The following is a 25758-nucleotide window of genomic DNA, read 5'->3' as shown; positions in this document are numbered from 1 at the left end:
ATTGAAGCAAAACACGATATTAAACGATTTAAAAATATAAAAATCGAGGATAAAGTGTAAAAAATGAAATAAATGTTTTTGTAAAATATAAACTTTTTTCCTAGTGCCAATGGAAAAGATAGTTATTTAATCGGATATCACAACAGAATCACAAGTTTCTATGATAAGCTTAGTTTAATGTTTCAACAACTCTTAAAACTTAATCAGACTAGGTCTTAAATCAAAGTAAAAATATTTTCTCTCAATTACTAGCAGCAAGAAAAAAAAATAGGATATATTTGAAAGTTTAGAAGATCGCGACTATTTAATTTAAAATCCCCAAAACTTTAGACCATACTTTAAATATCTACAAATGTGGCTCATTAAAAAAAAAGTAATGTAGGCCTATTTAAAAAAAATAAAAATAAAAAACTTCACTTTAAAAAATCTATTCTGCCGTGGCTGCAAAATTTTCATTTACCCTTATAAAAAACTGATTGTTTTAAAAAAATAATTAAAAATGTTTTGGAAAAAAGTAGAACCCCCCCCCCCCCCCAGCATTTAAAAATTTAGAATGGCCAAGAGTTGAAAAAAAAAGTTTATTATGCATTGATGGCACACCACTATTGATTTTATTTACATAATTTCAGAGGTTGACTTTTGACTTACGCACTCATGGATGTTTTCTTTGACATGTTATAAAGTAGCTATACATCACAAACCAGGGGACAGGGGACTCCATCTAAGTGTATATATAAATATATATACATATGTACACATTCATTTATAGGAAGAAAGGCCATCTGGATATACAGAAATAGCTACGCAACTTCCAATAACTAGCAAAGTCAACTCTAAAACATATACTTGAACTAACAAATAAGTTGTTAATTCCACATTATAATAAAGCTTTCTTCTAAAAAAAAAAATCACCCCTAAAAGATATTTCTTTTCGAAGGACTAATCATTAACCGATTCTGCTGGCTGTCGACGATCCTGAAAGCTTCTAGGAATTCATTGAAATCGATGTGCCCGTCCTTGTTGAGGTCGAGGCTGCGCGCGATGTCGGCGATCTGGTCGGGGCGCACCTTGACGTTCGCGTGCTTCATGAGGATCTGGCAGGCCTCGGTGAACTCCGCCATCGAAATGTGGCCCGAGTTGTCCTTGTCGAACGTGCGGAAGATCGTCTCCAGAACCTCCTTGTGCTTGTACAAGCTCTCCGTTATGGAAGGTTCGTTGATCTGTGGTTAGGGGTGGACGGGGAGGGTTTCGGTGGCGGAGGTAGGTGGAATGGGAGGAAAATGAGGGGTGGGGTGGTTTGTAAATAATGCAATGGTCTGTTTTCGTCTTAAAAACGTTATATATATATATATATATATATATATATATATATATATATATATATATGTCTATGCATCTCTATATCTGTCTCTATACCTTTACCTGTACCTATATATCTACGTCTATATTTATATCTACTTCTATATCTAATTTAATCTAATCTATATCTATAACTATATATCTATATCTATAATTATATCTATAATTATATCTATAATTATATCTATAATTATATCTATAATTATATCTATAATTATATCTATAATTATATCTATAATTATATCTATATCTATATCTATATCTATATCTATATCTATATCTATATATATACCTTAACCTATACCTATACCTATACCTATACCTATACCTATACCTATATCTATATCTATATCTATATCTATATCTATATCTATATCTATATCTATATCTATATCTATATCTATATCTATATCTATATCTATATCTATATCTATATCTATATCTATATCTATATCTATATCTATATCTATATCTATATCTATATCTACCTGCACCTACACCTATATCTTCATCTATCCTCAAAAACAAAACAACATAAAAAACACATCAGAGCAAAGAACTACATTCACAAAACCCCCCCCCCCAAAAACCCGTCAACTACATTCAGAAAAAAACCCACCAAAAACAGTCAACTACATTCACGAAAAAAATAACAAAAACAGTCAACTACATTCAGAAAAAAGCATCACCAGGGCGAGACCCACCTCCACTTTCTGGAACGTCAGCTTGAGGTCGCTGAACGTGGTGTTGTAGAGGACGTTCGCGCCGTCACACTGTACAAGCTTGTCCTTGAGGGTCCGCCAGGGCACGTTGACCCCCATCACGCTCTCCATGGCGGTGAACCACTGGGCGGCTGTGATCACACCTGAGGTAGGGTGAGAATACAGACGCGATGGCAAGGTGAGTCGGTGGGTCGGTAAGTCAGGACTCAATATCCATCTGAGTCATTGACTCAATGAGTCATTGAACCACCGAGTCAATGACCCACAGAGTCACTGTCTCAATGTTACCACCGCGTTAATGACCCAATGAGTCAATGAGTCAATGACCCAATGAGTCAATGACCTAATGAGTCAATGACCTACTGAGTCAATGACCAAATGAGTCAATGACCTAATGAGTCAAGGACCGAATGAGTCAATGAACTACTGAGTCAATAACCCAATGAGTTAATGACCCAATGATTCAATAGCCTACTGAGTCAATGACCCAATGAACCTATGAGTCAAGGACCGAATGAGTCGAAGAGTCAATGACCCACTGAGTCAATGAACAAATTAGTCAATGACCCACTAAGTCAATGACCCAATGAGTCAATGACCCAATGAGACAATGAAAAAAGGTTCCGAAAACGACACTTGTCGATATATTTTATTAAAGAAAATAAATGACGCCCCTCCCCCCATCTCCTGGGGCTGGGCGACCCTCCCCACCACTACCGTAATTACGCCACACAACCAACTACACACATCACCTGTGCCGGATGGATCACTTTTGCTAAATTTTTCTTCTAGAGCTGATCTGTTGGAGATGATCATTTGTTTCACATTGTTCAGTGCTGATGATTCCAGGTAACTGATTCTGTCAGGTGTGAAAACATGAGGTGTTAAAGGTGTTTTAACAGTCGAATAAACAGCTGATTCATGTGAAAACATGAGGGATTTATGTATAGGTGTTTCAGCTGTCAGGTGTGAAAACATAAGGAGTTTATGTAAAGGTATTTCTACAGTCAAATAAACATCTGATTCCACAAGTGTTTAAAGATGTGAAAACATGAGATGTTTAAATGTGTTTCAACATTTACATAAACACAAGGTGTATCGATATTTTGTCTTCGTCATGAAAAAAATATATTAAAAAACAAAAATAAAATTTGAAAAAAAAAACCAATATAAACACAAATACTCAACAATGACATTACACATGAATTTCGGACAGAGTGAAAAAATTATGTTCATTAGAAATCTTTTATTAAAAACATGGAAAAAAAAATCTCGATAGAAAAAAAAAAACAGCTACAAATACTTAACAATTACATTATACATAACGCTTCGCCATTTAGTCTTCGACTGAATAAAGTTTTTAACATTAATAAAAATCTTCATTTAAAAAAAATGATAAAGTATCTTATTTGATGCTTTATCTGCTTAGGTGTTTACTATTCTATTCTTCCGAAGAAAGAAACAACTAGTTAAAACATGAAAAATCTACGAAATAAAAAATGTATAATCTTAGGATAACATCCGTACCTTTCCGGCAGCGTAAACCGCCTCCCGGAACGCACTAAAGCGTTGAACTGTACAATCTGGCACATGGGCATGTCTGTGGCAGATTTTTGCCGCATGTATTTGACGTACGCCCCTTTGTTGCTCTCATCCTCGTAGTAGTTAGACGCAGAGAATACGGTGAGAACCTGGAGGAGACGGGGTTAGGGTTAGCCGGTGGGGGGTGGGGGGTGGAGGGGGTTTGGAGGGGGGGGGGTGAGGTCCTCGTAGTAGTTAGACGCAGAGAATACGGTTAGAACCTGGAGAAGACGGGGTTAGAGTTAGCCGGTGGGGGTGGGGCGGGGGTGGGTTGGAGGGGGGGGGGGTGAGGTCCTCGTAGTAGTTAGACGCAAAAAGAGAATACGGTTAGAACCTGGAGGAGACGGGGTTAGAGTTAGCCGGTGGGGGTGGGTTGGAGGGGGGGGGGGTGAGGTCCTCGTAGTAGTTAGACGCAAAAAGAGAATACGGTTAGAACCTGGAGGAGACGGGGTTAGAGTTAGCCGGTGGGGGTGGGTTGGAGGGGGGGGGGTGAGGTCCTCGTAGTAGTTAGACGCAAAAAGAGAATACGGTTAGAACCTGGAGGAGACGGGGTTAGAGTTAGCCGGTGGGGGTGGGTTGGAGGGGGGGGGGGGGTGAGGTCCTCGTAGTAGTTAGACGCAAAAAGAGAATACGGTTAGAACCTGGAGGAGACGGGGTTAGAGTTAGCCGGTGGGGGTGGGTTGGAGGGGGGGGGGGGGTGAGGTCCTCGTAGTAGTTAGACGCAAAAAGAGAATACGGTTAGAACCTGGAGGAGACGGGGTTAGAGTTAGCCGGTGGGGGTGGGTTGGAGGGGGGGGGGGGGGTGAGGTCCTCGTAGTAGTTAGACGCAAAAAGAGAATACGGTTAGAACCTGGAGGAGACGGGGTTAGAGTTAGCCGGTGGGGGTGGGTTGGAGGGGGGGGGGGGGTGAGGTCCTCGTAGTAGTTAGACGCAAAAAGAGAATACGGTTAGAACCTGGAGGAGACGGGGTTAGGGTTAGCCGGTGGGGGTGGGAGGGGGGGGTGTGGGAGGTCCTTATAGTAGTTAGACGCAGAGAATACGGTGAGAACCTGACCGGTGGGAGGAGACGGGGTTAGGGTTAGCCGGTGGGGGGAGGGGGGGTGGGGGGAGGGGGGGGTGGGTGGGTTGGAGGGGGGTGGGGGGGGGGGAAAGGGAGGTTCTCGTAGTAGTTAGACGCAGAGAATACGGTGAGAACCTGGCCGGTGGGAGGAGACAGGGTTAGGGTTAGCCGGTGGGGCTGAGTTGGAGGGGGGAGGGTGGGGGTAAACTCCCTAAGGGTAGACTCCATTGAAGGAAAACATGTTTATGGGACGGTGCCTAACTTAAGTATGAGAGATCTTGTTGGTTTATGCGATTAACGACGCTAGGTATTGTAAAATACCCTTTCGGACTTGGCGGTCAAAAGGGCAGGTGAAGTAGAGTCCGTGAACTGGGTAATTATGGGTAGAGTGCAAAAAGATCCACGCCCCGCCTGACAAAGTCGAAGTTATGCCTTTGATAGTATTGGATACCCAAAGTTACATTTGAAGACAAGATCTCACGCAAGGAGCTCACTGTACTAAAACTTTAATAATGTTATACAATCCTTTCAGTCAAATTCTAATTTATATAATTTTATAATTAATCCCTCACCCTCATATTACAACTACACCCTCCTCCCTCACCCTCATATTACAAATGCACCCTCCACCCATCCCCACCCTCATTTGACAACTAAACCCTCTCCCCCACCCTCATTTTACAACTAAACCCTCTCCCCCACCCTCATTTTACAACTAAACCCTCCTCCCCCACCCCATGTTACAACTGCACCCTCCTCCCTCTCTCGCATGCGATCATTGAAAAATCTAGATTTCCTTTCGCCTAAACTACCAGCCGTTTCCGTCTAGTATTTGCTCCACACCCCCCCCCCCCCCTCAAAGGTATCTCGAACAAGTTAACAAGCGCGTGTTTTATTGCGCCCACCTCCACCCCTGTGAAAAAACACCACCAATAGATCACCGAGTTAACAAGCGTGCTCTATCACTCGTCCCCCCCACCCCTATAAAAACACCACCAAAATATCACTAAACTTACCCTCCCGTTATGCATGTACTCATAACCTTCCTCCTTGCACTGATGCGAGCGGATCAGCATGGCGAGGCGGTGGCGTCTGAGTACTTTGTTGGTTATGTCGGGACCGAAGTAGCAGCCCCCTCCCCGGAACGTGTTGAACACCATTCCTTCAGTGGTTCTTGGATCACTCCACAGTATGTCAACAATCTGGAGAATCATGTTGTATATATATATATATATATATATATATATATATATATATATATATATATATATATATATATATATATATATATAAATGAACAACCGTACTTCAGTATAGAGGTAAAAAAAAAGTATGGAGAGAAATAACCCCACGTGACAAACTTATTGAAACTTTTTATTGGAGGCTACATTGATGACCAAAAAAAAAAAGTTGATATCGTGTAAATAACTTAAAACATAAATTGTCAGATGCCTTAGAAAAAAAATGTTGAAAGTGCTAACGAGACCCACTCGCATAGTTACAGAACTCATTTTTTGAAAACCCTCACCTTTGATTAAACCTTTTAATATGTAGTGTAAAATAGCAGTGCTGACAAATTCCCCCCCCCCCCCCCCCCCCCTTGACACCCCCCCCAACCACATACCTGTTGCCATTCCTCGATTTCCCTGGGAGTCAGGTGGTCGAGTTTGATCTCAGCGCTCGGATCCATGTCTAGTAGACCCGGGGGTCGCAGGATTGAAATATACTGTGAGGGAGATTCACGGGAGGAACACAATGTTACAGGGCAAGTACACACAAGGCTGAGTTGATATTCATAATTTATGGGATAGTTACCATTACCCCCGATATAAGGCATACGCATTTTGATGGTATTGTTACCCTAAGTCTGGACATAACGCATACAAATTTTGATGGTATAATTACTCTAACTCTGCAAATAAACGCATACAACATTTTATGGTATATGTTACGTCTGTGTTTTATTCAATTAAAAAAAAATTACGATCCGAGAAAATGTTCAATACTTTATTTGTTCTGGTCTTTACACATTACACAACAGCCCTCGACCCTAGCCGCTATCAACAAGCCCCTTAACAATAGTTCACTGTTATACCTGCACTCGACCTTGGGATAACAATACCATAACACCCCGGGGTTCACTCAACTCACATACGCCTCTCCCCTACGTTCTGTGCTATTCTAGCCTATTCTAATCACTGAACCATAACAGTATAGTTACCCTAACCCCCTTATATAACGCATACAACTTTTGATGGTATAGTTACCCTAACCCTCTTATATAACGCATACAACTTTTGATGGTATAGTTACCCTAACCCCCTTATATAACGCATACAAGTTTTGATGGTATAGTTACCCTAACCCCCTTATATAACGCATACAACTTTTGATGGTATAGTTACCCTAACCCCCTTATATAACGCATACAACTTTTGATGGTATAGTTACCTTTACTCCGGTATAGTGCATACATTTGATGGTATAGTTACCCTTACTCTAGACATAACGCATACAACTTGTATATAGTTACCCTTACTCTGCACATAACGCATATAAATTTTTATGGTATAGTTACCCTAACTCTCTGCACATAACGCATACAAATTTTGATGGTAGAGTTACCCTATTCCTAGACATAACGCAATAACCTTGTGATGTTGTGATTTACCCTAACCCTGGATATAACGCGAACAACTTCTGATGGTATGTTACCCTTACTCTAGACATAACGCATACATTTTGATGGTATCGCTGTTCTTACTCTCGACCGAACCTTAAAATGGCGTGACCTTGATGCTAACTTGGCCTTAATCCTAACACAAGCAGCGAATACATAGCTGTTATGTAACGCGCAAAGACAGATTAGCATTCTTATGTGGCAGTCACCCCAATGGTAACAAAACGTGCGCTTGTAGTCGGCTAAGGGTAGTATAGTTTAGGGGTCTAGTGGTTGATATATAATGGTCTAGGGGTTGATGTATAAGGGTCAAAGGGTTGATATAAGGGTCTAGTGGTTGATATATAATGGTCTAGGGGTTGATGTATAAGGGTCAAAGGGTTGATATAAGGGTCTAGTGGTTGATATATAAGGGTCTAGTGGTTGATATATAAGGTTCTAGTGGTTGATATATAAGGGTCTAGTGGTTGATATATAAGGGTCTAGGGTTGATATATAAAGGTCTAGGGGTTGATGTATAAGGGTCTAGTGGTTGATATATAAGGGTCTAGGGGTCGAGATATAAAGGTCTAGTGGTTGATATATAAGGGTCTAGGGGTTGATATATAAGGGTCAAGGGGTTGATACATAAGGGACTAAGGGTCTAGCGTTTGATATATAAGGGTCTTGGGATTGATATATAAGGTTTAGTGGTTGATATATAAGGGTCTAGGGGTTGATGTATAAGGGTCAAAGGGTTGATATATAGGTCTAGGGTTGATATAAGGGTCTAGGGATTGATATATAATGGACAAGGGTTGATATATAAGGGACTAAGGGTCCAGAGTTTGATATATAAGGGTCTAGTGGTTGATATATAAGGGTCAAAGGGTTGATATATAAGGGTCTAGGGATTGATATATAATGGACAGGGGTTGATATATAAGGGTCTAGTGGTTGATATATAAGGGTCTAGGGGTTGATATATAGGGGTCTAGGGGTTGATATAAGGGTCTAGTGGTTGATATAAGGGTCTAGTGGTTGATATAAGGGTCTAGTGGTTGATATATAAGGGTCTAGTGGTTGATATATAAGGGTCGAGGGTTGATATATAAAGGTCTAGTGGTTGATATATAATGGTCTAGTGGTTGATATATAAGGGTCTAGTGGTTGATATATAAGGAACAAGGGGTTGATATATAAAGGTGTAGTGGTTGATATATAATGGTCTAGTGGTTGATATATAAGGGACAAGGGTTGATATATAAGGGACTAGTGGTCGAGATATAAGAGTCTAGTGGTTGATGTATAAGGGTCAAAGGATTGATATAAGGGTTTAGGGGTTGATATATAAGGGTCTAGGGATTGATATATAAGGGTCTAGGGGTTGATATATAAGGGTCTAGGGGTTGATGTATAAGGGCCTAGGTTGATATATAAGGTTCTAAGGGTTGATATATAAGGGTCTAGTGGTTGATATATAAGGGTCTAGGGGTTGATATATTAACTTTAAGGTCTAGGGGTTGATATATTAACTTTAAGGTCTAGGGGTTGATATATACTGGTCTAGGGGTTGATGTATAAGGGTCAAAGGGTTGATATATAGGTCTAGGGGTTGATATATAAGGGTCCAGTGGTTGATATATAATGGTCTAGGGGTTGATATATTACCTTTAAGGTCTAGTGTGTTGTCCTACCTTTCTCCGGTCAATCTTCTCGATAAAGCGAAGGTCGACGTGTTCAGAGATGCCACCGTGTACGACCAAAACCTTCTGGTCGATGATGGTCCCCAGGGGCAGGTAACAGAAGATCTGGTCGAACATCGTTGCGATCTTGGTCGCGTGTTCCTGGGCTCATGAGAAAATGGGACGGCCGATGTAAAACATCTACTAATTTATATGGCAATGACGGTCATATATTTTTTTTTAAACACAAAAACGGCAAGCATAAAAAAAAACAACTCCATCAAAATCCGCAGGTTTAAATCTAAAATAAACCGGGAGTGATCTCCTCTAAACTTTCTCGAATATTCTTATATAAAATAACAGGGAATGGGAACTCGGGCTATAGACATGATTTTTAATCCATTTTAAATACTTAAAGTTTTAAAAATAGAATAAAATCTCGTAGACAAATTAATTGCACACCAAGTGAACGCGAAATAAAAAAGCGCATAATAGTGCGCAATATTATTAGTACTTTTAAAATTTACATTAGTTTTTTGAGAAATCGGAAGTAGCGTAAAGTACTACTTCCAGTCAACGTAAATTACTCAAAATTTTACAGAAGGTAGAGAATTAGATCTTTTACTTACATGTGAAATATCATTTATCTATCTGAAATAGTACTCAAGTTATAGGCTTTTGAAAAATTCAAAGTAGGAAAAGTACCACTTCCGGTTGTCGGAAATCGCTCAAAAGTTGATACGGATCTACGATTTTGATATAATACTTATATATGAAATTTCATCAACCTAGCTGTAACGGTACTCAAGTAATCGTGTTTACACACGGACAGACACACAGACACACACACAGACATACGGACAAGATTGCAAAATTATGTTTTTCCGTATCAGTGAGGTGTAAAACGTCGAGATTTGTAAAATCTCGATTTTTTTTTTTTGCACGATTACAATACTTTCTCTATACTTCGTATATACGAGAAAGTAAAAAAAGAACATCAAAATCCGCACGTTTAAATCTTAAAAAAAAAACAACCCCAAATTTTATTGTTTCCCTTTCCCCCCTGTCACTCTTCTTGGCTTGTTCTGTTTGGTATTTCTTCGGTTGTTCCCCATTGCAAGTCACAGTCAGGAACAATTGTAAAAATTATTATGTAGGATTAATGCTCAAACGGCTCCTTTTATCCATATTTTCCCTTTTTGTCACTATAAACACACGCACCACTATGTTTAACACACACTCACGCACACAAGCACGCACGCACGCGCACCAGACTGACAGAGATACTTATTTGCATAATTATTGTATAACATCAACTTGCAGCATTACGTTTTGTTAGACTTACCTTGTACTTTTTAATTATTTCCTTGGTAAAGCCATACCTGTTGAAAAAAAAATGAAATGTAAATTTAAAGAGTGTGTTGAGTAAGAGGATAGCATTTACCAGCAGCCTATCATGTTTCTTACCATAGATTATAGATAGACGAAAACTAGCTAAAAGGACATCGCTCATGAAACTTTAACACTGTTTAGCGATCACAAGAAAACAACTGTCAGCTAAGTCTACTAACAATAAATAAGAAAAAATGAAAGTTTCAGATTTTTAAAATCACAGATTCGCAAACCTGTCTGGCTTACCTGACATTCATAGGCCTGCCCTCATGCCCCCCCCCCCCTTGCCTGACGTTCATAGCCCTGTCCTCACACCCCCCCCCTCCCCTGACATTCATACCCCTTCTCTTGTTCCCCCCCCTTACCTGACGTTCATAGCCCTGTCCTCATGGTTCCCCCCACTTACCTGACTTTCATACCCCTGTTCTTGTACCCCCCCCCCCCTTACCTGACGTTCATAGCCCTGTCCTCATGATCCCCCCCCCACTTACCCGACTTTCATACCCCTGTTCTTGTCCCCCCCCCCTTAATTGACATTCCTAGCCCTGACATTTATAGCCCTGTCGACACCCCCCCCCCTCTCTTACCTGACATTCATAGCCCTGCCCTCCCTCCCCTCCCCTGACATTCATACCCCTGCCCTCATGCCCCCCCCCCCCTTTACCTGACATTCATAACCCTATCCTCATGATTTCCCCCCCCCCCCCCTTTACCTGACGTTCATAGCCCTGTCCTCATGCCCCCATCCCCCCCCCCCCTTACCTGACGTTCATAGCCCTGTCCTTATGCCCCCCTGTCTTACCTGACATTCCTAGCCCTGACATTTATAGCCCTGTCCTCACGCCCCCCCCCCTCCCCCCACTTACCTGACGTTCATACCCCTGCCCTCATGCCCCCCCCCCCCCACTTACCTGACGTTCATACCCCTGCCCTCATGCCCCCCCCCCCCCACTTACCTGACGTTCATCGCCCTGTCCTCATGATTCCCCCTGTTGAGGTAAATCTTCCCCGTGGGGTCCAGCAGTAGAACCAACAGAAGCGTGATGACCTCTATGCTGTTCTCCCCGCGGTCCACGAAGTCGCCGTTGAAAACGTACGGGTTGTCTGCTGCGGGCAGGCCATTCTGTTTGCAAAGGGGGGTGTCAGGTTTAGGGTTTGGTTTTCATGCAATGTTCTATCTTAGCTGCGCGGTTGCGCGGCCGGGCTGTAATTTTGAATCAGCGCGTTGTCATTTTATTAAAATAAAAACCAAATATCCTAGGATACGGAAGTAAGTCGTTTCAGATCACTGTAGACAAAATTTATGTTGCCGAAAATATTTTGCTGCTGGTTAGAGGGAATTTTGGGCAGTTTTACTTCAAAGCGATAGTTTAAGCCGACTCTGAGGGCATCTCATGATCAGGTTTAAGGTTAGTGTTAGACATTTTTTTTGGGGGTCGCACTGAAAACTTTCAATGGGGGGGGGGGGGGAATCACTTACATTTTCTGAGGGAGCGGGAGGGGGGGGGGGGACAGGCACTGGTTGAGGATATATTTTGTATATAATTTTTTTTGTCCAATGGGACACTCCCCCCTCCTCCCCAAAGAGGGAGGAGTGTATTTTTTGAGTTTTACGCATGACGCATCTTTTTCCCCGTACAGAATAAAAAAAAAAAAACAACTTCCCGGGGCGGATTCCCCCCCCTCCCTCTTATCGCGCACACCACCCTAGTGACGCCATCTGGCTAGGTCCTGCTATCACTAATCACCAATACCGATCGAATTGCATAAACCGCGTCTTTAATCAGTGAAGTACCAAACAGTACACAGAGCAATCATCGACAGTTCAAACTATCGACAGAAATTTACTGTAGCCTACCCCCCCCCACCCCCCCAGGTGTGTAGCGACCCTACCCGGGGACAAACTTTTCGGTTTCCACCCCCCTCAAGATTTCGATTTGCACCCCCCTTCAAACTTTCGATTTGCACCCCCCTTAACCTTTCAATTTATTTTTCCAACCCATTTTGGCGCCCCCTAAGGTCGGCGCCCGGGGACATATGTCCCCCCGCCCCCCCCTCGCTACGCTACTGACCCCCCCCCCCCCCCTACCCAACACACACGCTTTCCCCTTTCACCCCCTCCGATCTTTAAGATTCATTAATTCATTAAGTTTCTCTGCTAATTTAGTCATTAAGTACAATCACACTAATGATTCAAATACCAATTACTGTTAGTGGTATGGCAATAAAATTTGCGACATTTCCGGTCACAGGGTTTCCGGTACAGATAATCACCTGATCGGTATAGAGGTTAGTCACGTGATTCCAAGAGGCGGAGTAAAAATAAATTATACGATAACAAGGCTTAAGTACACTTAACGTCTATAGGAAAAAAATGGTAGCAAAATGTATCCACAAAACACTTTTATTTTTGTTTTAAGTTTATTTTCTTGCGTTTAGTGCATTTAAAAAGCTTGTTATTAAAAGGTTTTTACTATAGTTTCATCCAGTGTTTCTTTTAGACTTTTTTCTCCGGAGGGGGGGGGGGTTGAAACCTTCGAGGGGGGGGGGCGACTAAATTTTTCGGGGATGGGTGGGCGGAAACTAATAAAAGTGTATATTTTATATATAAATTCTATTTTGTTCGACCCCACCCCCAATACCTAAACATTTTAGATTAGTCATTAAAAAGCGTTAACTTGAAAATTCCTGTATTCAACAACAAAAAGGGAGTTAATAAGATCTAGGAAGTGGCAAGTAATCGATCACAGATATTCCCGTCGAATGTTATTTACAAAATCTAAGTCTAGACGGAAGAAAATAATAAGGAAGTGATAAAGCAGTTAAACACACCTTTTCAATACTTTAGGCTTTTATTAATGTGGTTAAAAAAAAGAAAAGTTTGATTTTTTTTCTTTCTTTTTTTTTTTGAGTTAAAAAAAATTATTCGGAAAGTTTTTTTTTATTAAAAAAAAATCGTATTTTATTAATGAAACAGATATGCTGCTGTCGCTTACCTTGTGAAAGATGATGTAGAGGTCGTTGAGCTGACCGTGCAGGTCACCACAGATGGTGACTTGCTTGGAGTAGGAGGTGGAGACACGGTTTATGTTGGGCAGTTTGACCAGCGCGGCCCTAGCCCTAATCAGGAGGTCCAGAAGATATTTGGCGTGGATAACCTGGAGGGGAGGGAGGGAGGTGGGGTTATGGTGTTGTTATAGTGTTGTTATGGTGTGGTAGGTGCTTTCGTGTGGTCAGTGCTGTCATGTAGTTAGGGCGATCAAGTCGTTGGTGTTATCGTTCAGTGCTATCAAGTTTTCAGTGCTATTATTCAATGGTTAGTGATATCAAGTATTGTGGTGCTGTTATGTGGTCAGTGCTGTCATGTGGTCAGTGCTATCAAGTTTTCAGTGCTATTATTCAATGGTTAGTGATATCAAGTATTGTGGTGCTGTTATTGAAGTGTGAGTACTATCATTCTGTGTTCAGTGTTTTTATTCACTGGTCAGTGCTATCATTCTTTAGTCAGTGCTATCATTATGTGGTCAAGGATATTATTCTGTTGTCAGTGCTATGATTGTGATCAATGCTTTTATTTAGTGGTTAGTGAGATCATTCTGTGGTCAGTTCTATCATTTTGTGGTCAGTTATATAATTCTGTGGTTAGTTCTATCATTCTGTGGTCAGTTCTATTATTCTGTGGTCAGTTCTATTATTCTGTGGTTAGTTCTATCATTTTGTGGTCAGTTATATCATTTTGTGGTCATTTCTATCATTCACTGGTCAGTGCTAAGTTTTGTCATTGCTATCATTCCGTAGTTGGTGCTAGATCTATATTTATTTGTCTTCTTTATTATTCACGGTCAACGTTTCATAAACCACACTATAAACTAATAATAATATACTTTCCCAATTAAATTACCAGCATTGTCAGATAATTATTAGTTGTATCAATACATAATCCCTATTTTCAAATGTTGGTTCATTCTCATAATAAAAAAACGAATTAAATGTTATTTAATATCATAAAAGCTGTCATATAATCGTACCCAAAATTAGAACTCATACGTCAATTATGTAAAAAATAAAGTTGATTTATTTATTTGCCAATGGTTCTCATAACCATTTCAATAATATACCACTCCCGTATGAGACAGTTAAAGGCGTACTCTTACTTAAAGTGGAATATCATACGCCTAGTGATGCAGGGTTAGCATCAATCTGTTATTTGATTTTGGAGTTGTCTCTCCTAGATGAGTTGCTGTCCCTTAACTATCGAACCTCAATTCTCTTTAAGCCCATCTTTGATACCATCATTGTTGCCGCAGGGTACACCTTCTGCAGTATGAGAACCGCTTACCCACAGTGTCACAACCATAGCGTACCTTATCGGATTTGAACGCCGCCATCAATGATTTGATCTGTGATTTATTGATCGGAAATTGCAACTTGGGGCCGTCATAACCGGCCTCTATCACCATGGACTTCACTTCGTTCTTAAAAGCGGTAAGCTCAGCGTCGTCCGTGAATATCTCCGATGAACCTGGGGGTGGGGATAGTAGCAGTTGGATGGTGGGGATGGTAGTAGTTGGGGATGGTAGCAGTTGGATGGTGGGGATGGTAGTGGTTGGGGATGGTAGCAGTTGGATGGTGGGGATGGTAGCAGTTGGATGGTGGGGATGGTAGCAGTTGGGGATGGTAGCAGTTGGATGGTAGGGATGGAAGCAGTTGGGGATGGTAGCAGTTGGGGATGGTAGTAGTTGGGGATGGTAGCAGTTGGATGGTAGGGATGAAAGCAGTTGGATGGAGGGGATGGTAGCAGTTGGGGATGGTAGCAGTTGGGGATGGTGGGAAGATGGGGGAATGTAGCAGTTGGATGGTGGGGAAGGTAGCAGTTGGGGATGGTAGCAGTTGGATTGTAGGGATGGTAGCAGTTGGGGATGGTAGCAGTTGGATGGTGGGGATGGTAGCAGTTGGGGATGGTAGCAGTTGGATGGTGGGGATGGTAGCAGTTGGGGATTGTAGCAGTTGGATGGTAGGGATGGAAGCAGTTGGATGGTAGGGATGGAAGCAGTTGGATGGTGGGGAAGGTAGCAGTTGGGGATGTTAGAAGTTGGATGGTGGGGATGGTAGCAGTTGGATGGTGTGGATGTTAGAAGTTGGATGGTGGGGATGGTAGCAGTTGGATGGTGTGGATGGTAGAAGTTGGATGGTGGGGATGGTAGCAGTTGGATGGTGGGGAAGGTAGCAGTTGGGGATGTTAGAAGTTGGATGGTGGGGATGGTAGCAGTTGGATGGTGGGGAAGGTAGCAGTTGGGGATGTTAGAAGTTGGATGGTGGGGATGGTAGCAGTTGGATGGTGTGGATGTTAGAAGTTGGATGGTGGGGATGGAAGCAGTTGGATGGTGGGGAAGGTAGCAGTTGGGGATGTTAGAAGTTGGATGGTGGGGATGGTAGCAGTTGGATGGTGTGGATGTTAGAAGTTGGATGGTGGGGATGGTAGCAGTTGGATGGTGTGGATGGTAGCAGTTGGATGGTGGGGAAAGTAGCAGTTGGATGGTGGGGATGGTAGCAGTTGGATGGTGGGGATGGTAGCAGTTGGATGGTGGGGATGGTAGCAGTTGGATGGTGGGGATGGTAGCAGTTGGATGGTGGGGATGGTAGCAGTTGCATGATAGGGGATGGTAGCAGTTGGATGGTGGGGATGGTAGCAGTTGGATGGTGGGGATGGTAGCAGTTGGATGGTGGGGATGGTAGCAGTTGGATGGTGGGGATGGTAGCAGTTGGATGGTGGGGATGGTAGCAGTTGGATGGTGGGGATGGTAGCAGTTGGATGGTGTGGATGGTAGCAGTTGGATGGTGGGGATGGTAGCAGTTGCATGATAGGGGATGGTAGCTGTTGCATGATAGGGGATGGTAGCAGTTGGATGGTGCGGAGAATGAGGATGGTAGCAGTGTGATGGTGTCAAGATGGAGGAAGGTGGTAGCTGATTCGTGTGAAGATGAGGGATGGTAACAGGTGGATGGTGTGCAGATTGGAGATGACACATATCAAAATGGAGTAGACAGAGACAGGTGTGGTAGACAGAGACAGTAGACAGAGACAGGTGTGGTAGACAGAAACAGGTGTAGTAGACAGAGACAGGTGCTGGGAACTCGTGCACTCACGCGGGGCCAGAGACCGGTGCTGGGCCTCGCTAAAGGCCTTCATCATAGCCAGCTGCCGGTCATCTGAGGCGAACTGCTCCACCACAGAGTTGAAGAAGTTGTAGAGCTGGGAGATAAAACAAAACAAATTAAAAAGTTGAAGTTGTAGAGCTGGGAGATAAAACAAAACAAATTAAAAAGTTGAAGTTGTAGAGCTGGGAGATAAAACAAAACAAATTAAAAAGTTGAAGTTGTAGAGCTGGGAGATAAAACAAAACAAATTAAAAAGTTGAAGTTGTAGAGCTGGGAGATAAAACAAAACAAATTAAAAAGTTGAAGTTGTAGAGCTGGGAGATAAAACAAAACAAATTAAAAAGTTGAAGTTGTAGAGCTGGGAGATAAAACAAAACAAATTAAAAAGTTGAAGTTGTAGAGCTGGGAGATAAAACAAAACAAATTAAAAAGTTGAAGTTGTAGAGCTGGGAGATAAAACAAAACAAATTAAAAAGTTGAAGTTGTAGAGCTGGGAGATAAAACAAAACAAATTAAAAAGTTGAAGTTGTAGAGCTGGGAGATAAAACAAAACAAATTAAAAAGTTGAAGTTGTAGAGCTGGGAGATAAAACAAAACAAATTAAAAAGTTGAAGTTGTAGAGCTGGGAGATAAAACAAAACAAATTAAAAAGTTGAAGTTGTAGAGCTGGGAGATAAAACAAAACAAATTAAAAAGTTGAAGTTGTAGAGCTGGGAGATAAAACAAAACAAATTAAAAAGTTGAAGTTGTAGAGCTGGGAGTTTAAACAAAACAAATTAAAAAGTTGAAGTTGTAGAGCTGGGAGATGAAACAAAACAAATTAAAAAGTTGAAGTTGTAGAGCTGGGAGATCAAACAAAACAAATTAAAAAGTTGAAGTTGTAGAGCTGGGAGATCAAACAAAACAAATTAAAAAGTTGAAGTCGTAGAGCTGTGAGAAACAACAAAACAAATTAAAAAGTTGAAGTTGTAGACGGGAGATCAAACAAAACAAATTAAAAAGTTGAAGTTGTAGAGCTGGGAGATAAAACAAAACAAATTAAAAAGTTGAAGTTGTAGAGCTGGGGGTTAAAACAAAACAAATTAAAAAGTTGAAGTTGTAGACGGGAGATCAAACAAAACAAATTAAAAAGTTGAAGTTGTAGAGCTGGGGGTTAAAACAAAATAAATTAAAAAGTTGAAGTTGTAGAGCTGGGAGATAAAACAAAACAAATTAAACAAGTTAAAAAGTTGAAGTTGTAGAGCTGGGAGAAACAACAAAACAAATTAAAAAGTTGAAGTTGTAGAGCTAGGAAAAATAAAACAAATTAAGAGGTTGAAGTTGTAAAGCTGGCAGAAATAACAAAACAAATAAAAAGTTGAAGTTGTAGAGCTAGGAGAAAAAAAAACAAATTTAAAAAGTTAAAGTGATTGAGCTGGCAGAAATAACAAAAAAAAATTAAAATAAGAACTTGACCATTAAAAGCAAATCAGTTCATTAAGTAAAGCCTATCCGGTATTAAACGCAATATCCTGGTTAACATCCCAGTCCTGACCCTGGCCATAACCCTAACACGGACAGATAAGCGACACAGTCTACACCAGGGGTCTCCAAACTTTTCAGCCCGAGGGCCGCATTAACTATCAAATATCAGTTCGGGGGCCAGAGTTTCTCCCAGGCATCTCTTCGAGATGGCGAGCCCCCCCCCCCCCCCCCCACCCGACGAAATATAATTTATATAGAAATATATACAAATTTCAAGTTCCTCCCCCCCCCCCTCCCCGGAGAAAAAAGTCTGAAAGAAACACTGTCGACAACACACTCGAGGTCCACGTGATTCTGCACACTGCTAATGTCCACTATTTAGCACACAAAGCTGGTGAATAATACAGTGCAGGAACATTGGTTTTAGAATGTTTTTCTCATTCGCTTGTCCAACCAAGCTTTTTTTATGTCACTCATGTTAGTCCAAAGTTATAATCAGCTATTCCTTTTTCAACTGATTGAATATATCATCTCCGGTAGCGTAGGCGGACATGTTATTCAGGCAAGCCAGCAATTGTGTTATGTCTATGTTTTTATCCACACCTCTAATGAACACAAACATAAAGAGGTGGAACAGCTGTCCAGCAACTCATCCATTGCAATTAAAAAATTGCCAAACTTGCTTGCATTTTTCGCTAGATGAGTCACGATGTTTTCACCGATGTCTGCAACACGGCGGGCAATGGTATTTGCACCCAAAAGTTACATTTTCAAATTGTTTTGAATTTTCTGGGCAAAGTTCCTCAGCCACCTCCAACAAAAATACCCAGATCTCCGCGGGCCGGATGAGAGGACCTCGCGGGCCGCATCCTGCCCGCGGGCCGTAGTTTGGAGACCCCTGGTCTACACGAATACCATCCCGTATTCCAATGTCGGAGAATAGATAAAAAAAATAATTCGAGCAATGAAAATAACAATTCTTATTGAAAATCATTTTTTTTTCTGTTTATCAATTGCTAACATCACGACTGGTTCCAGTACTCTGTCTGTCTGGTGAGTATCAGACCCCCCCCCCCCATCCCCTCCCACACACATTACATTTAGTCACGGTACCAAAAAATAGGTTTTTGTAAATAGTCAACATCAAGAGCATTGTTGTTAGAGTTTTATTTATTTAAAATATAACTCCCCGCTGGACTTGCATAACGTATCGATTTTCGCGAGGTTTGTCAAAACTGGGCCAGGAGTAAATCACAGTCACGTGATCGAGGTACGGCCTTGACCTTTACAATCTCGCCGCAGGTTTATGAAGCGTTAATGAAAATTCTTCCGTTAAAGTTAAACCAAACGGTTCCAGAGCAGACTTCCTCAAGGCGATGGTTTCAAATCACGCGATGGTAGGCACGCAAGGGATCATCCTTTGTAGTTGTATCTGTCTGTCTGTCTGTTTGTCTGTCTGTCCGTCCCACCACCCACCCTAGTTAACATTTCGACAGCGCGCAAGGCTGATAATGGTTTTTTTAAATTGTTTTTTTTACATTTTTTTTTACATTTTTTAACCTTGAACCTCAACCATAACATTAATCTAAACCTAATTCTATCCCAATCTTTAACCCATATCCTAAGTAACTCTTGCCAGATTTTAACAATAATCCTAACGATGTTTATTTATTTTGCTTTTGCGGGACTTTGTGAGTCATATTTGCCTTTTTAACACTTTCAATCTTAGCCAAATGAATTAGACTGTCATTTTTGTTTTTATTATTGATGACAGCGTTCTCTTTGTTTATTTTTTTTTCCGGCGTTGTAGTTTTTATTTTACTTTTTTATTGACTCATTTTGATATTTTCCACACTTATTTCCATGTGAGGTCAGGGCGCTCCCGACAGAATGGATGACAATGGATGAGGAAAAATACAAGTCATTTGTCTGAAAATATTTTTCTCTCTCCTACCTTGACCTAAACCTCTTATCCTTTCTATACTTTCTACCAGCAATCTTGCATTCTATCAACAGACCACGAAGTCTAATACATCTTGAAACAGTTAAATCTATTATATTTCTCTTTGGAGGCAAAAAAAAAACAACAAAAAAAACAAACAAACAAACAAACAAAACAATATGGCCCTTGGTTGCAGCCCAGTTAGCTCCATCTGGAATCCGCCACTGCCCATCCCCCCTTTCAAAATTTGGCAAGTCTTAGAATGAAATACATCACTCAATATTAAGCTGTGTGCAAGGTTTCAGACAAGATTGCATGCATTAAAAAAACTAATCAACGGAAGAATAAGCTGATTCTGCGGCTTCTTTAGAATAAACTTAAAAATAATGACAAGCAGTTGGACATTATTTTAAAAGACAAGTGCTAAAAAAAATAATGTTTTTAAAAAAAAAAAAATTAGTTGGATTCTTTTCTTTTTTAAAAAGGTGGAATAACAACGTTAAAGAAACAAAAAAGAAAAAATTAAAATATGTTTTTAAAAGTTGTGGAATAAGACAGTTAAAGAAGCAAAAATAGAAGAGATGAAATATGTTTTTTTTAAAGTCTTGGATATCAAGACAAAAGAAACAAAAAAATAAAAATAAAAGTTAGAAATATTAAAAAAAAAAAGTGGAAGAGCAACTCAGAAGAAAGAACTAGGTCATTGTTTGGGAGGACAGCCGAGGAGCAGACGACACACTTCCAGAACTGTTTTTTGACAAACTTGCAACATTTGACAATACATTTTATATGGAGTCCAATAACATAACTACTGAATATGTCTCGTTGTCTCTTGTATTCCATTTCAGGCAAAGATTAAAACATAAATAAAAAGTTGACGTGTTTTCACATCCACTGAACACGACCACAGACCCCCTACATCGGGGAAGGGGGTGGGGGGTAGAACAAATATATAACATATAGAAAATTTCTACATTAACCAGTTTCCGCCTCATGCCCCCAATATAAGACGTTGTTGCGTCCCCCCCCTCCCGAAGTTTGTAGTGCTCCCCTCCCCTAGGGAAAAAATGTCAGCCCTTCTTATCACCCTTGTTTTTCATCAACGTTTATTGTGTTTTAAGTGTGCAAGTTCCCTCCCATTAATATCCAACTTTATTCTCACATAACCTTGCGTTAAGTGGGAGTCAAAACTAAACCTTTCTTTAAATTATGCCTAAAATAAATAACAAACTATAAAACCCAAATCCAACATAAAAATCACACAAGGGAAATGAAAAAGAGGCTGTGAGAAAATGACCTTGAAATTGTCTTGCTCCCCGGCATACTCGATATTCTGGAAGATGGACCACGTGGCTTTACGTCTGGCCTCCAGACGGGCTTGGTGACGTCGGTACCAGCGCTGGATCAACAGAGCCGCTTTTATAGCTGAAAAGTGGGAGGGGGGGGGAGGGTGGAAGGTGAGGGGGAGATTTTGAAAAAAAATATGTTCGACAAAAAGAAAAAGATACGGAACGATAGTTATTATTTCAAACATTTTACAAGGATGACAGTCGTTATTTTAAAATAAAAGCTAATAAAAACAAACAATCTTTAAATCATGGTAGCGATCACTCTGTTTAAGCATGACTTGAATTACTGTAGTCATTTCAACACCCCCCCCCCCCAACAAAAAATAAAATTAAAAATTAAATTACATTGGCAGCTATTATTTTGCGGTATGAATACTATAGGCCTACATGTCTAGGGAAAAACTCGAAAAAACATGTAATGCAATAAGAAAACATTTTCATCACGTTACATGAATACTAACTTGTTGCCAGTGGGTTTTTTTTCTAGACATGTATGGTATACATGTCGCAAGTGTAAACGCGGTGTTAAGACAAAACATCACCAACAACAACAAACACATACACACCAATCACTACTATAACAAGAAAACAATAACATTCACAGTTGAAGCAAGACCGGAGCAGTCAGTATTTTAACATTTGTTTTTAATCTCACAACTGCAAATTTAAGTAGAGTTCACTTGTTCCTGCGATCTATGCTTATAAATGGATATTGTTGTCAGCAATATGTCCAGTCACTTTTACTTTCCCTAACGCATGCTGGGTACCCATCATAACTCGATTGGCTCAGGGACTTACAATGGACTCGCTCGCGCCCGGGATCCGAACTCGAGACTATAACTCAAGCACTTGTGCGCTTTACCATCCGACCACTCCATCTTAGTCAACATAAAACGACAGCTACACCAAAAAACCACACAGGTTTACATATTTATTTCGGAGTCACGACACCGAATCAAGATATGTAAATCTAAATTACAAAATTTTAAAAATGATAACAGCAAATATTACCATACAGACACAAACACGCAAAATAAATTGGAGCTGATTTAAGTTAACTCCATGAGCTCAGATCACGCACTCCCCTCTAGGGTAATGTTGATGTAAATAACATAAAAATATTTCTACAGCTGAATAAGATTTTCAATTCAAATAACTTTGCGTCATCATCTTAAAAAACCCATTTTGTATTCAAACTTTTAAAATCGATTTTTCGTAAATAATTGAACACGTTTCAACTTATTTCAGAATAAATACTCTGTTGATGCTCTGACTTTAGCGTGGGATATCTATTTATCAAGTAAATAAGTAGGCGGAATGGTATGCATCCGGCAATTACTATAACGTAAAATATCTGGTATAATAAGATCTCTTGTAGAAAAAATCTGGAATGGTTTCTTGTAAAATGCCTGATATAATGATTTTTGTAAAATATTTGGCATAATTTGTTGTGGAATATCCAGAGGCGTAGCGACCGTTCCCGGCGCCCGGGGACAAACTTTCAATTTGGCGCCCTCCCCCCCCCCCCCCACTCAAACTTTCGATTTGCACCCCCCTCAAACTATTTATAATGCAAAAATGCAGCTAAAATGCCATTTTAATTTGTTTTTCCAACCCATTTTGGCGTCCCGTAAGGTCGGCGCCCGGGAACATATGTACCCCCCCCCCCTCGCTACGCCTCTGGGAATATCTTATTGTAATCGCTTAAAGTCGGGTATAGTTTCTTGAAGAATGTGTTGGATATAATGGTGTAGAGCAGTGGTTCCCAACCTTTTTCGAGTGGCGACCCCCTTTTTTAAAAAGTAAGTGACCCGCGACCCCCATAGAATTAAAAAGCCGAAATTAGTATGGAAATTAACAAGCACTAAATTAAGATTTTCAAGTAGACTTTCAATGTAAACTACCCTTGATAACTGTTTTAATAGCATGTGTAAAATTGCGTGTTATTTACTAAACATTCGCGGTTAAGTTTTTGTTAACGCCTACCTATTTCATTATCAACATTCAATTTATTCCTTAATTTTGTTTTTAATCGGAGAATAGTGTTGAAAATCTATTCTCGAAAAGTCAATCAATATTACGTTTGGGTATGAATGGTGAATACTACACCAAAATTGTGTGTGCAGTTTTTCATCTTGCGCTGAATCATTCTGCAAATAAAAGAATTCATCTTGTAATTCATCTGGAATGCTGGCAACATCAAGGGAAGAAGAGAATGGGTAATGCGTCAATGCAGATTCTTCTTTTTTCAGCGCAGAAAAATAGCGCTGCAGTTCGTTTTAAAGAGATTCAAAATGCCCAGAAATCGCTTCTTTCAAAATGTTAATTATCTCACAAACAGATTCATCTACTACATTGCAGAGTTCTCAAACATGGCAATATTTCCAAGATTTATTTTTGCAGCTTTGATAAAAATGCCCCGAATTTATCATGGAAAGTGATAATATGCGTTCATTTTCCCTGAAGCTTCAGGTCAAGCTTATGTTGATGTTCGAATACATCTGCTAGGTATGTCGTATTAAGTGTACCAAAAGGGTCTTGTTCAGTATTTCTTCCGGACTTTTTTCTCCGGGGGGGGGGGGGGGGGCACTTGAAATCTTCGGGGGGGGGGGCGGTAAACTTTCATCGGGGGGGGGCGGACACTGTTAAAAGTATATATTTTCTATATAAATTATATAAATTTCATTTCGTTCGGGGGGGCGGTAAAAAAATTTCGGGGGGGCAAAGCCCCCCCCCCCCCCCCCCCCCCCGAAGAGATGCCTGGAAGAAACTCTGGTCTTGTTTCATTTGTACTTCGAAGGACAACTTGATTTCAGCTTTCAATTTCACAACACGATTTACATTTCCTTTTGACAGCCAGCATGATGTAGTGTAGAAAAGCAGAACCTCGTGATCTTTATTAATGTATTTGCACAGTTCTTTGAAAGCTCCAGATTTAATATAAGTTACGACTTTTACTAGCAATGGAGTCTTGATGGCGAGGGCAGTGGTTAGGCAGCTAAATCTTTTCTGTTTTCTGATTTTGACCAAAACATAGATGGCACACCATCCGTTCAAACCCCCACAGCCGTTTTAACCCTTTTAATCATCCAGTTTCGAAAAACGTATTTATTTTTTCCATGCTATCATTAAAAAATAAAAGCTCTTATTTGCTATCATCCGCATGAATATAGACAAAGACCAACAACTGCGATCACGAACTCAAGTCTGTTGATTTATCAACTTGAAAAGCAAACAATGGTGAAAGCTTGATTTCAATAAAAATTTGTTATTTAACATCTACGGACATGTCTGCTATAAGCCGCTGAATATTATTATTAGGGAGAGATATTTGTTGCATCTTTACTGCACTGGAATCCCCAAGAATTAACTTCACCATCTTCAACATGCAGCGTTTGATAAGATCTTCTCCTATTGTGTTTTTTTTTTTTTTGCTTGACATTTTCTATCGCGACTTCATATGATGCTTGCACTAATGCTGTGTTTCCTTCGTGAAAACTTCCAGTTCGATCAAGTCTCTGACGTTTGCAACTAGCTTCATGTCGACGAAAGAACTTCGTATCTTTTTTGGTGTGTTCGGAATGACTCGTCTCAAATGACGTTTTAGATTTGAAAAGTTCATTACCTCGTGACTGAGAACAACTTTGTACAGTATTGAGTAATCATTGCTTCTCTATTCCATTTCCAGTGATGTTAGTAAAGCCGAATTTCAGATATTCTTCTAAATATTTATTTTTTGTTTCTCATTACTAAGGTTTAGTATACCAGTTGGCGACCCCCCAGAAAGCCCTTCGCGACCCCCAGGGGGGTCGCGACCCCCAGGTTGGGAACCCGTGGTGTAGAGTATCTAGCTTAATCTGTTGGTGAATGTCCGGACTTTTAAAGCCATCAATCATAAAGCTCTTATGCCCTGTATATCTAAGGTAGCGATACCAAGGTACAGTCAGCCAATTAGCGAGAAATTGATGAAGTCATTTTAATTAAGCGAGACGTTGTCTAGCAAACAGACACGGCAATTAGCGTCCACACATGGCGGTATTTGGTTACACTACAGCTGTCAGTAACCTCGGTCTTAAGGGGGGAGGGGTGGGGGTGGGTGGAGGGGGGAGGCCCCGGGAAAAAAAACAATTCCTTATTAATATCAATACTTCAATTATTTTGTGTGTATCTTCCTGTTAAGTATACGTGTCAACTGGTTATGCGCCATTTTTGGTCGTTGACTCCGATTTCAGCCTGCTTTTCTTTTTGGATTTGATTTTTGAGTCTGCCCAAGGGTTTGAACTCGAGACTTATTGGTTTAGCAACCATGAGCTTTACCAACTCGACCACGCCGATCCATACTGGGTAAATCTAAGTTAGGGTACTTCAAGAATTTTTTTTTTGCAA

At 40.6% G+C, this 25758-nt stretch overlaps 1 protein-coding gene across 1 annotated transcript in view; it reads right to left on the bottom strand.

The window, feature by feature from the left end:
• Positions 1-538: 538 nt before the first annotated feature.
• LOC131948121 (serine/threonine-protein phosphatase with EF-hands 2) overlaps positions 539-25758 on the bottom strand; it is a 30069-nt gene continuing 4849 nt past the window's right edge. Inside the window, exons 4-16 of the mRNA XM_059309638.1 lie at positions 21321-21448; positions 16606-16711; positions 14823-14980; positions 13455-13616; positions 11415-11581; positions 10412-10448; positions 9079-9228; positions 6347-6448; positions 5739-5924; positions 3609-3772; positions 2834-2940; positions 2064-2224; positions 539-1220 (exon numbers count right to left, since the gene is read on the bottom strand). Of these exons, the coding sequence (XP_059165621.1) occupies positions 915-1220; positions 2064-2224; positions 2834-2940; positions 3609-3772; positions 5739-5924; positions 6347-6448; positions 9079-9228; positions 10412-10448; positions 11415-11581; positions 13455-13616; positions 14823-14980; positions 16606-16711; positions 21321-21448 (1934 nt within the window). The 3' untranslated portion in view covers positions 539-914. The remainder of the gene's footprint in view (positions 1221-2063; positions 2225-2833; positions 2941-3608; positions 3773-5738; positions 5925-6346; positions 6449-9078; positions 9229-10411; positions 10449-11414; positions 11582-13454; positions 13617-14822; positions 14981-16605; positions 16712-21320; positions 21449-25758) is intronic.

Source organism: Physella acuta, unplaced genomic scaffold (assembly GCF_028476545.2).
Source record: "Physella acuta isolate Inbredline_101_S28 unplaced genomic scaffold, ASM2847654v3 ptg000624l, whole genome shotgun sequence".
Lineage (NCBI taxonomy): Eukaryota > Metazoa > Mollusca > Gastropoda > Physidae > Physella > Physella acuta.
This window is presented reverse-complemented; position numbering and strand designations above follow the sequence as displayed.